The 15,352-nt window shown below is 44.3% G+C and overlaps 2 protein-coding genes and 1 long non-coding RNA gene across 4 annotated transcripts in view; 1 reads left to right on the top strand and 2 right to left on the bottom strand.

The window, feature by feature from the left end:
• The window catches only part of CCDC73 (coiled-coil domain containing 73), a 73,289-nt gene extending 62,591 nt beyond the window's left edge, over nucleotides 1–10,698 (bottom strand). Inside the window, exon 1 of the mRNA XM_081927219.1 lies at nucleotides 10,634–10,698. The gene's annotated coding sequence lies outside the window, so the exon portion shown is untranslated. The remainder of the gene's footprint in view (nucleotides 1–10,633) is intronic.
• Nucleotides 1,526–13,972, top strand: PRRG4 (proline rich and Gla domain 4). Of its 2 annotated transcripts, none has more exons than XM_081927440.1 (6): nucleotides 1,526–1,806; nucleotides 3,135–3,244; nucleotides 7,516–7,724; nucleotides 10,499–10,547; nucleotides 11,475–11,610; nucleotides 13,186–13,972. In XM_081927440.1, exons 2-6 carry the CDS (start codon nucleotides 3,145–3,147, stop codon nucleotides 13,400–13,402), a joined length of 711 nt encoding a protein of 236 aa, XP_081783566.1. In that variant the 5' UTR covers nucleotides 1,526–1,806; nucleotides 3,135–3,144; the 3' UTR covers nucleotides 13,403–13,972. The 2 variants fall into 2 exon arrangements, with proteins under 2 accessions (XP_081783566.1, XP_081783567.1); XM_081927441.1 differs by having other exon boundaries at nucleotides 1,531–1,806; nucleotides 7,516–7,679.
• A 178-nt stretch (nucleotides 13,973–14,150) lies between these two features.
• On the bottom strand, nucleotides 14,151–15,243 carry LOC309378782. The gene is made up of 2 exons (XR_014172160.1): nucleotides 14,583–15,243; nucleotides 14,151–14,539 (listed from the first exon to the last, which is right to left on the bottom strand). It is a non-coding gene; the product is annotated as an uncharacterized lncRNA (long non-coding RNA).
• Between the last annotated feature and the right edge of the window lie 109 nt (nucleotides 15,244–15,352).

Genomic DNA, 15,352 nt, shown 5'->3' on the forward strand with positions numbered 1-15,352 from the left:
GCAAATTCCATGCTTGGGATAGTTAGGAAAGGAATTGAATATAAAACCTCCAATATAGTAATGCTGTTATGCAAATCTATTGTGCGACCACAATTGGAATACTGTGAACAGTTCTGGTTGCCTCACCTCAAAAAGGAAATTGTAGAGTTGGAAAAGGGGCAGAAAAGAGCAACCAAGACAATCAACAGGGTGGAATGACTCCTTTATTAGGGAAGGTTGCAGTGTTTGAGGCTTTTGAGTTTTGAGAAAAGGTGAATAAGAGGTGACAGTTTATAAAATTATTTTTGGAACAGAGAGTAGAAAGAGAAGTCCTTCCTCTCTCAAAACACCAGAATTTGTGGACGCCCAACGAAGCTGAATGTTGGAAGAGTCAGCACAAATGAAAGAACATACTTCTACATGCAGTGCATAGTTGAGCTATAGAATTCCATTCCTCAAGAGGCAGGGGTGGCCACCAACCTGAATGACTTTAAAAGAGAATGAGACAAATTCATGGAGGCTACTAGGCTCTGTCTCCATGGCTGGAAACATCAGTAGGGAAGAGTGCTCTGGTTCTCAGGTCCTGCTTGCAGGTTTCCCACAGGCATCTAGTTGGCCACCCTTAGAGCAGGCTGCTGGCCTTAGGCCTCATCAAGCAAGCTTCTATGTTTTTACTCACATGCACTGATATGTAATGTCCAGGCAACTGGTGGACAAAACTTTAACCTTGCCAAATAATGATGCCATTGTGGTCACTTGTCTAGGATATGGATACCAGTTCCTTCAAACAATTTGCTTCTCTCAGAAAAGGAGTTTCTTAGCATCGTCACAAATGGCACCAAGAACAATTAAGTGCAGGTATCTGTAGAAAGTGTTCTCAAAAGGGCAAGAGCAGAGAGCATAGCCGTAGGCAGAGTAAACATCTGGGACGTTCCTGCAGTGTGCTTTCCTGTTGGCAGCATATCTCAAGTTCCGTCGGCATGGTAGACTTTCATCAAAATAATATAAATAACCCCTCAACTAGCTAGCTCATATACAAAGAAACTACAGTCATACCTCGGGTTGAATACGCTTCAAGTTGAGCGCATTCGAGTTGTGCTCCGCCGCAACCCGGAAGTAACGGAGCGCGTTACTTCCGGGTTTCGCTGCTCGCGCATGCGCTCAAAATGACATCATGCGCAGAAGTGGCAAAAAGCCATGCGTGCATGTGCAGACGTGCCATCGCTAGTTACATTTGCTTCTAGATGTGAAAGGGGCTCTGGAACGGATCCTGTTCGTATCTAGAGGTACCACTGTACTGACCTGCCTCGCTGCTCATGACATTACAATAAAATCACCCTTGACCAAAGTGGACAGGAAGGGCCTTTCTTTCAGTAATCCTCGAACGCATTTGCAGCTCCACCGCACAAATAGCAACGCAAAACCAAAACTCAAATCCTTTTCCCACTTAAGGACAATTTCCTTGAGTCCAGGTGGATGGGTGCAGAAAGGAGCTGTGTTTGACTCATACTGTTGCGAACGGGGAAGAGGAATGAGGATGTCTACGGAAGACGGGGATATTCAACACGGACATGTTGAATGGGATGTTCACTCAGTATGCTAATTAGCCGATTTAAATATGCGCTGTCTTCTGCCGCGGCCGAGTCCTCTCTCCTTTTATTCCTGAGCCCGCCCGGGATTCAGGTGGGAGGCTACAAAAGCAGGTAATATGATCTCAAACCGCCGTCTCCCACTCCCGAAGAGAAGCGATCGGCACCTCTGAGAAAAGCCAGGCTGGAGTAGCGCGGACGGAGACCTTTGGGAGTATTTGGAATTTGAACTCAACAGGTAGGCGATCGCGAAAGCGGGATAGATTTCGAGGAGCATAACGACTCAGAGATCTTCGAGTTTAAGGACATGGATGAAGCTACCGGTTCTTCCGAGGGGAGGCAGAGGGAGGGAGGGAAAATTACTGGAGCCCACACCCTATAGCACCTTCGTGACCCGAGCAACGTGCCTTCTCCACTTAACGCTTTCTGTATCTCTATGTTGGTCTTGATCTTCCGCAATATCGGCTGTTAGATCTGCCCCTCAACTTGTTACGATGGTTTGGGGCCGGCGGGGGAGGGGGGCATAACTTTCATTAGTTTAAAGAAGCAGGAAGTGGCGGCGGGTGCCATCAATCGCAGCGCGCCATGAACTTGGAAGTTTGCGCACAGTTTTGCTGGAGAAGAGCTTCAGCCCAAGATTCCAAGGGCGCTGTATTTTGCTTATGTACTCGTAACAAAAGTCAAAAGCCTAAAAACTGTGTGTCTACAACAGCAGCAGCCGGCCATTTGAACATCGAAGGGGAAGTGGGGTGGAATTCGAGGTGCGCTTCTGGGAAGAGAGGGCTGCTGGAGTTGGTATCGGGTGCGCCACAGTCATTGTTTTTTGAAAGCGGCTCAGTTTCGTCCGGCTAAACTGGCCCCCCAGAGATGCTGAGCAAGAGCTATTGTGCCTACTGGCAAGGAGCCAAAGAACAGCGCGACTAGCCTGGCCAGTCCAAGCGGGGGCTTTCTCGAGCAGGAGAAATATTTTTTTTGCATTTCTGAAGCGGGAGCCCTTCAAGCCCATAAGGGGCGTTTCAGTCACATGGTACCACATAGGCTAGTTTTGAAGGGAGAGAAGTAGCATGGGGGGGGGGATCTTACTGGTTGAACAAACCCTTGATCATGCCCAGAAGGAGCTCTGTGAACCCTGGTCAATATCATACTAAAAGCACATGTCTAGTTTCTGTCATGCTGAAGCTCTGTGTAATCAGTTTGGAATGTTGTCCTTGACAAGATTCTACATGTGGGGGGTATGTGCTGGTGATCGAAAGGATGCACGGACACATGAAGTAGGACCTAACTTATGTTATCATGTATTTTTTTTCCTTGATGCTGAAATTGTTGGTTTCAATTGCTGAGAACAATCCATGTAATTATTATTACGCAACCAAGATGAGGTACATGCTAGACTGGTTTTATGGGAGGCCTGCAGCCTAATCTAAAGCAACTTTCATCTAAATGTCTTGTAGCGACTTGTGAATGATGTTAACAGCAGCCAATAAGTCAATTTTTTTGAAGTTTGTCTGCAATTTATCCATTAGCAATTTTAAAAATATTATTAATTTGGTAACTTTTTTTTTACAGGTACCGGGTTATGTTCTTTTTTTACATTTTGCTCCTTCAGCTGGTGCTAACGTTGCTTGCATTTCCTCACTGCTCAAGACAACTGAAGGAATCGGATGCAGTGAAAGAAGGTAACTTTATGCATAAACTATGGCTTCTAAACACATCTGAGATTCTCTTCCCAATCCAAAATTATAATCCAAAATTATAATTTGTTCACTAAAGCTTTACTCTTCCTTCATTAAAAAGGGTCTAATTGCACGTACGGTTGGAGGAGGGGAATCATCCAGATATTATTATTAGGATAGTTCAAGAAGTAAGTCATTCCTGTGGGGTGTATGAAATGAAAAGAATTTATTGCAACAACCAATAGTCATAGAACAACAATCTTAAATACACATTGTTCTGGGTTTTAAACTGCACCCCACCCAGGCAATTGCCCCATACTAACATGTTTTGTTGGAAACCATAGGCCAGAATTGCTTCTGGTTGGCCCCATGCAGCCAGCAATATGGCCACACCTGGTACATTTGCCAGATCACCACTGAACTGCAACAGAGGCCGAATCTGGAATTCCCCAAGCCCATCCTTAATCAGTGGCCATACCAAGCACCTGCCAAACTCCAACAGCCATAGTGACAAGTATCCTTTATTTATCTACCACCTATTCCACAAATACATTTCTGCTCAATGTAGTTCATAGAAAACCAAGACCTCTGTGGTGCAATGGGTTGGTGCAGTGGTGTCCAAACATTTTTCAAAGAGGGCCAGATTTGATGAAGTGAAGGGCCAGAAGGGCCAACCAAAGTTGTTGACCTTTTTTAGGATTGAGGTTGTTGAGCTTTGGACATGCCTGGTTGGTGCATCTGTTAACCAGAAGGTTGGTGGTTCAAGCCCCTCCAGGGATGGCTGCGGGTAGGTTGGACCTGATGACCCTCTGGGTCCCTTCCAACTCTACAATCCTATGATTCTAGAACAGTCTAAATACAATAGTACAGTAATAATAATAATAATAATAATAATAATATTGCAACGTAAGTTAAGCAATTTGACAATTAACAGCTCATTTAAAATACACCAAAAAAATAGTACGTGTACCGTGTTCAAATAAGCTAGCTAACAATGTCCAACACTTCCACAACCCCCGATAGCCCCAAACTGATGGCATTAGTGCCAAGCAACCCACCCCCATGAACGTTCATATGCATAAGATCAGAAACAGAGTAGTTCCCTTATGAAGGCTCAAGGGCTAAGGGATGGGACAATGCAAGTGGAATCATCCACTCCCAAGGGCACAGGGTCTCCACGTTCTTTAAAAAAAAAAAAAAATTTATTAAAGTTTTTCCATAAAAAACACTAAACATTATCCATTTACATATCACATGTTTTACCTTATTGGACCTCCCTCAACTTCTCTGACAATCGTTCGTAGTTCAAATCCTATCTTCACATTCCTTAATTTTAATGTTGCCATTAGATATTATATTGGGGTCTCCACGTTCTTGCTTTCTTCCCCTTGCTTGCTCCCATGGATTTCATGATGAGTTATGCTATATTTTATTTTATTTTGCAGAAAAATGTCCTCCTGAGGATTCACTGCAAGTCTACCATGGTCAATTAGAAATATATCACTTTTAAATTAATGGATTTCATCTGGTTATATATATTTGTGTGTCCTTTTACCTCCTAAACATGCATTTATAAGTATTAGTAACCATGGAAGAATTACAGGGAAACGTCATTTTATGAAGTCATTTTCCTGTTAAAGTTGTTTGTATTCAACCTGCCCTCAGGCTCCACTCAAGTTCCCCACATTGTTTCAACTTAACTTGACACATTTCAGTCCCACCTCACCTGGAAAGGTTTACTCCCTTTGACACGTACCTCTGTTCTGGCTTCTAAAGGCTGTTTATAACTTCTTCATCCTGAACACCTCTAATATGGCTCAAAGTGACATCACTGTCATAGTTTCATAAGTAACTTGTGTATATTATCTGGGGCTGAACAATGATTGTGGCTCTCAAAAGTTCTTCTTCAGGTTTTTCTTAGGCTACTGGCTAAAGATTTCTGTTTTGAAATATAATCCACTGTTGTTAAGAAGACCACAAGCCTGCAACTTTGGCAAGGGTTACACTCCAGGGATTTCACCTAGAACCAAAATCACATATAGTCAATACACATTGGGTTCAATGGTAAGTGGGATTGCCAAAGTCCTTTTTCCCAGGCGCCTGCCCTCTTTTTATTTTTATTTTTAATTGTTTGCCGAGCGTATGAAACTGAATGTGCACAAGTTAAATGTGTGCATGTTGCAAACTTAAAGGTAAAGGTACCCCTGGCCATTAGGTCCAGTTGTGGCCGACTCTGGGGTTACGGCACACATCTCGCTTTATTGGCCGAGGGAGCCAGCGTACAGCTTCCGGGTCATGTGGCCAGCATGACTAAGACGCTTCTGGCGAACCAGAGCAGCGCACAGAAATGCTGTTTACCTTCCCGCCGGAGCGGTACCTCTGAGCTGGGACTGAGCAACCGGAGCTCACCCTGTCGCAGGGATTTGAACCGCCAACCTTCTGATTGGCAAGTCCTAGGCTCTGTGGTTTAACCCACAGCACCACCCGCGTCCCTCTTCTTTCCTGTCATGTGATCCTCATATTAAAGTATTTTGTTAGTGGAGCTCCTTTTTCAGAAACTAGGGGTGTACAACAGTTTGTGGGACTCTGCTGGTTCCCTTGAGAAAAACCATGAGAGTAGTTTCAATTTTACTGACATCTGTGGCAGATTGTCTTTGTATCTACCATGGCATGATTTATACCACCCACAACACTTTCCCGTTATTAAATAGTAAGGTTCTGGGACAATTGCAATTGATGCAATCCTTCAAAAAGAAACTGAAAGAGACCACAGGTTTTCTAAAAGCACCCACTAGTAACATATTTTGGAGTGAGCCGAATTTTTCACTTTGCAGCCACCCACTGTGGACAAGAAGATGGATGTGGTTTTGGGGTGTCAGTATAAACAAAATTTTTACTCAGTGGCCCCCACAGAATCCCTGAAGCAGTAACACCTGACACAACCTCACAACATCAGCACTGGGGATGAAACTTCACAGTTAGATACAGGAGTGAATTCAGTCTAGTCTTGACACAAGCAGGATTAGATAGAAGCATTACTGAGATAACTGAGGGTCAGATTACAGGGCAAGGGGCAGGTAAACAGGAATCTGGGGCAAATAGAAAATCTGGGGAAAGGCTTAAGAAACAAACAAGGAGAAGCAGAGATGGTTGAGTTGAATACCAGTAGCCTTTGCCTGCTTGCTTCTGCAAGAGTTTCAGTGAGGCCAGAGCCTACAAAGCTAGGGCAACCATCATGGTCACATCATCAAAGGTTCTGTCACCTGGGACTCAGCTATACAGCTGCAAATAAAACGTTTAAAATGTGTTGTAAAGCGCAGTATACAAATGGGACACTAGATGGTAACAGCTATGCCAAATTCAATGTATTTTTCAAAATGTTATTTTTAAAAAAGTATTTTCACAGCGTTTTTTTGTATGTCTGTAGATTCCACCCTAGAGGCTCACCCACTAAAGCTGACTAGTGGATGCCATTAACCAAACATAGCCTTGGGTAACCCTGTGTTTTATTTGAGCCCAGCTGTTATAGATGAGCCCAGCCGTTATTTCCTTGAGTAGATTATGTGCAAGTGCTTTATATAGCTCCAGATAGCTGCAGTATGGCATTCAGCATTGGATAACCTTTTCACCTATAAAGGCTAAACCATAAGTAGACAAACTAAGACCCAAAGGCCAGATCTGGCCCAATTGCCTTCTAAATCCGGCCCGCAGACGGTCCGGGAATCAGGGTGTTTTTACATGAGTAAAATGTGTCTTTTTATTTAAAATGCATCTCTGGGTTATTTGTGGGGCATAGGAATTCGTTCATTCCCCTCCCCCCAAAAAATATAGTCCAGCCCCCCCTCACAAGGTCTGAGGGACAGTGAAGCAGCCCCCTGCTAAAAAAGTTTGCTGACCCCTAGACTAAACCATAATGACAAAATGACAAAAGGGGCTCCATTTCTAAGGCCTGTGTAATACTCAAATATGATCTACTGCTGTTTTCACAATAATATGAAGTAAGTAATGTGTGAGCCACTGGGATCACGCAGCCTTCTAGTGTGACTTGAGCAAACATAGGTGGTTAGAAAATGTGGTTGTGAAATATTTTGAATCAGCTCTGCTGATTCATATGTGACTTCTTCCATGTGACTATAATCAAGGGACTCTACTTGGTGTGTTTTTAAAGCATCTGTGAATGGAAATTTTCCACCAGTGTGTTTGCATTCCAGTGCATTTTCTTAAAGGCCATGTTTATATATTTAATATAAATGTTGCTTTAATTATTTTTTCAGTGTTCATCTCAACAGAGGAAGCCAATTTATTCATTGGACGACACCTTCTATACAACAGATTTGACTTTGAACTAGTAACCCCAGGGAATCTTGAAAGGGAATGCAATGAAGAATACTGCAATTTCGAGGAAGCAAGAGAAATTTTTGGAGACCAAGAAAAAACAGTAATTGCTTTACTTTTGGTGGCCTATAAAGGAGATATTTCTAAGGTCAATGTTTAGGACTACATCATGTGTACATATTTATCATTTGAGAAAGGGCACAGAACCCTGTGAAATTGTATTTTTTTTTTTTTTTACTGCTCCTAGGATTGAAAGGGTTGTGCCTCTCAAACTAGCCCAGGTCTAGTCTTTCTGAACTGTTGTCTGAGCCATTATGCAGAGGGGGAAAGTAATCAGCCTTCTCCAATTGGTTGCTTTGGATTCCAACTCCCTGAATCCCTGACCATAGGCTACGGATCAGCAAACTTTTTCATTAGGGGGCTGGTCCACTGTCCCTCAGACCTTGTGGGGGGTCGGACTATTTTATTTGGGGGGGGGGATTGAATGAATTCCTGTGCCCCACAAATAACTCAGAGATGCATTTTAAATAAAAGGACACATTCTACTCATGTAAAAACACGCTGATTCCCGGACCGTCCGCAGGCCAGATTTAGAAGGCAATTGGGCTGGATCTGGCCTCCGGGCCTTAGTTTGCCTACCCATGCCATAGGCCATACTGGCTGAGGCTAATTGAGAGTTGTAGTCCAAAATGTCTGGCGGGCAACAGGTTGAGGAGGGCTGAGCTAGCTCATTAACTGTTCATAGAAGAATTTACAAGTGAATCCAAATTCCACTTCCCTCACTCTTTGGTGCTGTACCCACACTAGGCTTTATGTGCTACTGTTATTAGGATGGGTACACTCTATCTCCACAAAATGGATGGGGGCAGGTAAATGGGACTAGATGATGCATTTCACAAGAGAATCATCAAGGAAATGTTTCTAATGTAGTAGAGTTTCTTGACGTGCGCAGTGTGGAGAAGCTTTTCCATATGTGCATAGTTTTTTTTCTTTAAAAAATAATAATTGCAAGCGTGTTTCATGGTGGCTTGTCGTGGCTTGCCACCAAAGGCAAAATGGGAACATACAGTGGTACCTCGGGTTATGTACTTTATTTCTGGAGGTCCGTTCTTAACCTGAAACTGTTCTTAACCTGGGGTACCACTTTAGCTAATGGGACCTCCCGCTACCGCCGCTGCGCAATTTCTGTTCTCATCCTGAAGCAAAGTTCTTAACCTGAGGTACTAATTCTGGGTTAGCGGAGTCTGTAACCTGAAGCGTCTGTAACCCGAGGTACCACTCTACTGCCGCTCTGCCCCCACCTCTACCAGGGAAGCTGAAAAGTGCTACCCTGGCAGGCTCACCCCACTACCAGCAAAGAAGGAGCACTGTTTTCCAGCGAGATTTTTCAACACCACTTCTCCCCCAGAGCCAGAGGAGGGTGGAGCACCTATGGGTGCTGCTTCTTATGCTGCCTGAGATGGCTATTTTAAACCTCCTCATAGGCAGGCCAACATATACTGTTACTAGTTATCTTTTAAATCCACTAGTTTGCAGCAGAACTGTAAGTTTTAGGTTAATACTGGATACACAAGCTACATTTAAATCACATTTTTTATCCCAGGAATCCTGGGAACTATAGTTTATACCACACAGCAACCCTTCTGCTGGGAAAGCTCAGACGGTAGAGTGTGAGATTTTTAATTTCAGGGTCATGGGTTTGAGCCCTACATTGGGTAAAGATTCCTGCACTGCAGGGGGTTGGACTAGATGACCATCAGGGTCCCTTCCAACTCTACAATTCTACGATTCTATGAATTCTCAGCACCTGCAGTTCCAATTATTCTTTGCACATGATGCACTTTAAATGTATGGCATGTATGCACTATAAACTGCTTTTCCTTTACCAATATAATATTTTAAGGTTCAGGCTTGATTTGAGACAAAACAGCAAGCATTATTCCTTTCGCAGGGAAAAACGTGTCTTTTATAAGTTCACAAGAAGGAGAGGGAGGGAAAATCTCCCTCTCTGTGGTTTACCATGGGGCCAATTAAGGTTTGCGTATTTGAGCTTCTGATTTGGGGGTAAATTATATGCCATCTTTAATGTGCTCTTTGGCCTTAATTGTGGTGAATTTTCCTATGGTAAGAGTGTACGCATTGCTTTATTTTGCATCAGACATTGATCACTCATTATTCTTATATTTTTAGAAATTGCTGTTTCTGAGTTGCAGAGTAGCTCTGAGTTAGTTGTCCATATTAGCACGTCAAAGCTTGGGAGCACCAATAAGCTTAAGGACAGCCTGTCAAAACTGGAAGCTGTGCCCCAGAAGCAAAACAGTATTCATAAAGCAGAGGTTCCACTATAAAAATATAAAAATAAACATGTTTTGTGCACACACTGTAAATGTATGCATAACTCATCAAATGGCTTCTTGGGGAACTTGCTGCTAAATGATGTACTTAGGCTTCTGTCTTTTGAAGGGAGTCCTTTTAAATCCATGTGACATGCAGCTGAATATGCTAGTCACGGGGTGGGGGTGGGAATCCGCCTCAGACAGTTGTAGCAAACATAAGAATCATATTCTAGTAAGTATTCACTTATACCAGCATGAGTAAGTATTTATCAATAACTAGAAGTTGCAGTATAAGCCAATTACCAGCGGGGCTAATACAGTAAAGTGTTTTATTTCCGTCTTGCATTATGCACAGCTTGTTGCCTTTCTCTCAGTCCAATTTATATATACTGATAATTAATATTGGTATTAAGGCAGGTCTTAAAACTTCCTTAACCAAATCCCACCCAGAGTTAATCAGTGCGACTCTTGTAACTTCAACCAAAGTTAAATTCTTAACTGTTTTTTTGGGGGGGGAGGCAGTTTTTGTTTTTAATTGCTGCTAGAGATTTTACCTCAATTACATTGTTTTTCTTTACTATCTCAGATATTATTTTGGGAGAAATATACCATGGAGGGTCGTGGCAGATACCAAGGTAAGCCAAAATCACAGGTCTTCGTGGTTTCTATTTTTGTTTTATATTGCAGATACTTTTAACCCACCATCCAAACCCACACTCACCTCTGCCTGGCAGAGCAGCACTGTCACAACCACAGTACCACCACTTCTGCTGGCCACAAGGAAAAATGCCTTCTTGCTATGAGATCCCCCAGGTCTATTGCCATCACATAATGGCAGCAGAGCTTGCTCAAGGTTGAGTGGATCCTTTGCTGGCCCGGTTCCACCCTTCCCCAACCCTGAAATGCCCCACTTCAGGGAGTCCTGCTGACTCCTGCCAGTGGGGCCTCTGCCCACCTGCCATTTACATTGGGGCATTCCTTGTTGGTGTAACTGGGCAGGGCTGGGTGGAGAGACAACTCTGCTTCATCCCAACCTCCTCCAGTGTCATGGACTAGTTGGATGCACAGGAATGGTGGGAAGAAGGTTCAGAGCCCAAGAAGTAGTGGTAGGATGTAGAAGAGGGAGAAGACAGGGGTGAGGTGGTGTCGGAAGCGGAAGATGTAACAGGGCTTAGTGAGCTGGGGGAGTCTGTGGCAGAGAGAAGTCTGATCTAATTCTGATCAGAGGCAGAAGCTGAAGCAGGAGAGGAGGGAGGCCAAGAGCAAGAGGCAGGGATTATTCCCGTTGTTAAAGAGGCATCGGTGTCTGCCCCTCCCGTTGGAACAAGCATCTTTCTCTCCCCTGGTCTTCCAGAACCAGGAGAGGCATGAAAAGGGTGAAGATAGCTTCTCACAACCAGTGTCTTACATTGCTTGGGAAAGACCCTGGAGAGGAGGGGACTTAGGCAGATGTGGGGAGGTGGGATAATTTAGGAATAGTTTCAAGACACTTTTTTTTTTTACGGCATAATGTGACCTACAGTAGATCAAGAATATACTCAGTAATTCTGATTTCTGTACAGAAGAGCAAGCAATGCGGAAGATTGATGTTATGGGACTTTTGACTGGCTTGGTCGCAATTGGAGTACTGTTGATCATAACTGGGTTACTTATTTATTTTCTCTGCCAAAAGAAGTGCAAACAAAGACATCTACCACGGTAAGAAAATTAGTTTTGTAATTTCCAACACTTTGTTCAGTGTATTCAAGTTTGACATGGAAGTTTCTGTACCCCCCCAAAAAAAAATTATGGGTGCAGTATACAGTGGTACCTCGGGTTAAGAACTTAATTTGTTCCGGAGGTCCGTACTTAACCTGAAACTGTTCTTAACCTGAAGCACCACTTTAGCTAATGGGGCCTCCTGTTGCCGCCACACCGCCAGGGCACGATTTCTGTTCTCATCCTGAAGCAAAGTTCTTAACCTGAAGCACTATTTCTTCTGGGTTAGCGGAGTCTGTAACCTGAAGCATATGTAAGCTGAAGCGTATGTAACCCGAGGTACCACTGTATATGTGTGCTGTATGTTTACTGCATTTTGTCCCATTTGGGTTTGTGCTGTGCAGATATTTATTTGTCTGAAGCATTTGTACCCTGCTGTTAGCAAAAAAAACTCCCAGAGTGGCTTACACACAATAAAAACAAGGCAGCCTCTACTTGGGAGACTTACAAAATAAAAATATACAACGGAAATAATGAACAGCTGGCGCAGCTCAGGGACAGGCAGTTCATGAAGGAGCCCTGCTTCCTATTTCTCCCACTGAGGCAGTATGATGGAATGGCTGCCCAGATGACAACTGAGGGGAGATGAGGCCTGATGGAGCTGTCCTGTCACAGCAAAATTCAATGGAGTGAGCGCTGCTTCCCAGCTCTCCTCCCACTGCTGGAATGGCTGCCCCCAGGAGACAGCCTTGCTGTCACCTGTCCCAAGGTGATATGCCTTGGGACTTAAGAGAAAAAAATGGGAATAGGGTATGACTTACCAAATAATCTATGGATTTCGACTTGAACAGTTGAATCCTTCAGAGCTAATATATTTTTTAAAATAATCCTGCTGTATCCTAATATATGGAGATTTGGATGGAAATAAGGTATATGAAATTGTTACGGCCATGGAAGAGCATGAAGATCAGTGGGCAAAGCTAATTGCTGAGGTTTGTGGGAAAGATAAGGGCAAAATCTGGAGTCAGTAACAGGGAAAAGCTAATTGCTGAGGTTTGTGGGAAAGAGAAAGGCAAAAATCTGGAGTCAGTAACAGGGAATAACGAACAGAAACATGGGGAAAAGCCTTATACTGTTTCATACCATTGATTCATCTAGCTCAGAATACGGACTGCCAGCAGCTCTCCAGAGCTCCTGACAAATTGTCCCTCAGTGCAATTGTTACGAATTGTGATGTGGGAAGGTGACACTGCTGGCATCTGTGACATCAGCACACACAGCCCCAGCCTACATTTGCCCATGACATATGTACTCTTTTAATTCTTCAGAGGTGATGTGCCCTCGTCCAGTGCTGATCCATATGCTTTAGTAAAATGGGTTTAGGGAACTATACCAGCACAAATGAATACTGTACTCCCATTCTATGCCACCCTGTTCTCTGAGCGGCAAACACTAGCCACTGAAAACATTGTACTCCCAAGAAAGTGTAGTTCAGGTTCTTCTCTCAAACGAAGTTTTGGACTCTTATACTTAACCACCATTCTGCCATTCTTAAAAGTTTTGCTTTTATTTTAGGGATAGAAGCTACAGGAGGCGTAACTCTTCCATCATCTTTCAAAGACACGAAGAGATTTCCTTAAACCCTCTCTCTCCATGCACAGAACACAGTGGATTGCCAACTTATGAACAAGCAGTGGCACTAAGCGGCAATTGTGAAGTTCCACCGCCGCCATATCCAGGCCCTTCAAGAGGGCTTAGGGCATTCAAGAAGTCTCTCTCTCTTCCTGTTTAATTAAGAAACGGGGCTTGTAGAATGCTTGAGAATTAACTTGGAGAGAAGAAGCTGTCTAGCTGAAATGCTGCAGCATTGTGCTTACTTCAGGAGTCTTTCACGGGGTGAAAGGGATACAACTCTTCAGTGTGCCTGAGAGGAAGTGAAGTGTGTCAGGTGAACAAGGAATGCACCCTTAAGCAATGTGCTGATGGTTAAGGATGAACGACTCCTTTTGTTATGCTTCATTTTAGGTGCTAAGAACTGTAGTGAACTCCTCTGATGCATTCTGAGCCAATTGGTGCAATCAGTGCATTAATTTGCCAGCCTTTCTGTCTCTCACCAACTTAGCACTTTCATTATCAATTTTTTTTAAAGCTGCATTTTTTAAATTAAAAAAACACCAATTCAGATTGGTAATAAAGTGGGAATGATAATATGAATAAACACAGGATCCTTGCTTTGAACTACTTTTAACCACAATAAAAGGAAGAGCTAGTAACATCATATACCGGTAAATGGAATGTTTCTCTAACTCTGAACAACTTAAACTGTGTTTTTTAAACTAGCAATAACAGATCTTTAATTGAATGGTGCTTCCTCCTCATTTGCCTCTCAGTGCGCATTAAATCATGAATCTTCATGCATCCGATGAAATAGGCCTTAAGTATTACCCCAAGTTACAGGTACATGAGGGGAGAAGGAAGAACAACAGAAGCCGAGAGAAAACATGCTATTAGCAGTGGCCATTCACAACACAGTCCTGGTATTGGTTAGCTAATTAACATGAGGCGGATTTATTAAAACTTACATTGAAGCCACTGAATTAACTATGTTTGCATACAGGTTATAAGTGCAGGTATATTTGTTGCAGAACACTTACACAAGTATGTTCTCTATTTCTGGGAGCAATGTTAAACCAAAGGAGCTAAGCCGCTAAGGGAAACATGAAATAGCTACTGCCATGGGGTGAGAAACAGTGCATGTCCTGTTTTCAGAAAAGAAGCATGTACAATATTCTGTTCAAGCGTTTGATTTCTCCACCTACATTCCAAGGCAGAGAAGCAGTTCACACCCACCAACTGGAAACTGTGTGAACTTTGGGGACATTTTACACATTACCCACAACAACAAACCGGAGGCTCTCCAGCATGTACACTCTGCAAGCAGAAACAGCTAATCTTGGCTTCCTGGATGAGACACGTGTATGACACTTCTCACGTCGACAGCTTTAAACATTCATAGTTTTGTAAACTGGAAGGCATACAAGCTAAAACAGTGCACGAGGGAGAAAAAAAATCTGAGGAAGGAGTGTCCACGTGGCTCCAGAACTTCTAGCTCAGTCACGGAAAACCATTTTCACCTGCACACAAAAAAAGATGGCAAAGCATTCCCCACCGCACGGCGGCCAACACGGGTCCTTACTGCAGCCCATCCGAAGTAGGCAATTCCCAGTCGCCATACCAGGCTTCGGCTACCCCGAAGCTTGTCAGTATTTAGGGTTCCTCGGTTATTGCCCGCCGCCTTTCCCGGTTCCGCTCTGTAGGCCAAACTCACTCCTTCCTCCCTTCCTTCTCCCGCCGCCGCTACGATTACGGATCCTCGGCGGCGGCGGCGGCAGCAGCAGCTGCTTCCCGTGCTCTGGAGCCCCAGTACACTGTGGCGGAGGTGGGAGGGACATCCTGGTAAGCAGCAGCAGCAGCGGCCCAACATGGGTCTTCGGCTGGGCTGCTTGCAGCCGCCGCTCCCCTAATTACGAGCCGCCCTCCCGCCCCTCGCGGCGGAAACCGAGGGGAGGGCCGCGTCGGGGTGGCCGCCGCCGCTGCCGCCCTCCTCCTCCTCCTCCTCCTGCGAGAGTGAAGGGGGGGAGTCGCTCCCACCCGCTCGGTCCTTGCAGCTGCAGCCGCCGCCGCCAAGCAGCCCGCCCGCCTCCGCCCCCTTTCCCTTCTCCCCGCGCGCCCAGGCCCCGCG

The sequence above is a fragment of the Podarcis melisellensis genome, assembly GCF_964234715.1.
Source record: "Podarcis melisellensis genome assembly, chromosome: 1".
Taxonomy (NCBI): Eukaryota; Metazoa; Chordata; class Lepidosauria; order Squamata; family Lacertidae; genus Podarcis; species Podarcis melisellensis.

What these genes read in the sequence shown, in the direction of transcription:
- PRRG4 (XM_081927440.1), top strand. Translation starts at nt 3,145, where the DNA reads ATGTTCTTTTTTTACATTTTGCTCCTTCAGCTGGTGCTAACGTTGCTT. An exon ending in ATAAAGGAGATATTTCTAAG is followed by an intron (nt 7,725 to 10,498) that starts GTCAATGTTTAG and finishes TTACTATCTCAG; the next exon opens with ATATTATTTTGGGAGAAATA. An exon ending in GGGTCGTGGCAGATACCAAG is followed by an intron (nt 10,548 to 11,474) that starts GTAAGCCAAAAT and finishes ATTTCTGTACAG; the next exon opens with AAGAGCAAGCAATGCGGAAG.